The sequence below is a fragment of the Laccaria bicolor genome, genomic scaffold (assembly GCF_000143565.1).
Source record: "Laccaria bicolor S238N-H82 LACBIscaffold_31 genomic scaffold, whole genome shotgun sequence".
In the NCBI taxonomy this organism is placed as follows: Eukaryota; Fungi; Basidiomycota; class Agaricomycetes; order Agaricales; family Hydnangiaceae; genus Laccaria; species Laccaria bicolor.
Window position 1 is genome coordinate 395,140 of NW_001889902.1, and position 1,139 is coordinate 396,278.

Consider the following 1,139-nt stretch of genomic DNA (forward strand, 5'->3'; position numbering starts at 1 on the left):
TTCGATATGCTCTCTCCAAGCTATCAAGTTCAAATTTACACTGCTGTAGGTGATTTCTCAATCTCTGTTTTAACGCTAGAGCATTGACACGCAAGCGAAGAAACTTATTCCCAAGCAGGCGCTCCAGATTCAACCGACCATCAGCTCCCAAAGTAGTACGTTTAGTTTTCATTGATTTCTCCACTCTTTGATAGTTGTCCTTGAGGTCAGCAAGATGCAATCTAACATCTGAAATCTCCCAGCCATCATCATATTTGCTAGTTTCAATCATCATCTCAAATTTATAGAGCTCTGCTTTTATTTCATTCATAGTTTCCTTTAGCTCCAGTATCTCTTGGATTATTTTATCAGCCAAGTTTTTTGATTGCCTAGGACTTGGCTTTGTCTGTTGCACAAGTTGAGCAGCCCACTGTTCCCTCAAAACAGCTTCAGTGATATCTTTCTGCTCCAGTTTTTCCAGAGCAGTTTCAGCCTCATTTTTACGCATAACAGCTGCATTCCACTTTTTTCTAAGCCAGTCACCAAGACCCATGAGTGATTTGTGATCCAGATGCTTAACCTGAGTATCAATTGTATAGATTCGGGTATAGTCACTTCAGTCACCCACTAACAACTGACTATTAGTCTTGCAAACTCCATGAATACTACGGGACTAAATGTCAGGGTGTATATCTATATTGTATATATCCTGGGGCTTGTATATCTCCACTTTTACGTGAATATATTTTGACATCCAATGTCACACCAAATATATTTCTAGTGTGTCACACACCCCAAAATATATTTCTTCACTGAGATGGACACCAAATATATTTCTTATGCCTGGACCCTGAATTGTGACTGTCACACTGTAGAAATATATTTCTGGTCTGGGATGGACTTAGGATATATTTTGCAGCTGGGGTTGACCAAGGATATATTTCTTCAGCCACTAGGGGTGTCTGGGGTCCCAGTTTCTAAAAAAAAACTTGTGATTTTCTGTAATGTGGGATGTATATTGTTTCCTTGACTGTTTGTAGGATATAGACCACTATCATGGCTTACATGAAGGCTCCAACAGTCTGACTGTCCAGTTCTTTCTCATGGCACTTGAACATTGTGGATCAAAACCATTCAAGTGGAGGACTATGGCTGAGCAA

General features: G+C 39.9%; 1 protein-coding gene across 1 annotated transcript in view; it reads right to left on the bottom strand.

The window, feature by feature from the left end:
• The window catches only part of LACBIDRAFT_331105 (uncharacterized protein), a gene marked incomplete at both ends in the record, with an annotated part of 1,425 nt that extends 328 nt beyond the window's left edge, over positions 1-1,097 (bottom strand). Inside the window, 5 exons of the mRNA XM_001885472.1 lie at positions 139-257; positions 411-559; positions 608-652; positions 773-848; positions 1,045-1,097. Coding sequence (XP_001885507.1) covers positions 139-257; positions 411-559; positions 608-652; positions 773-848; positions 1,045-1,097 — 442 coding nt within the window. The remainder of the gene's footprint in view (positions 1-138; positions 258-410; positions 560-607; positions 653-772; positions 849-1,044) is intronic.
• Between the last annotated feature and the right edge of the window lie 42 nt (positions 1,098-1,139).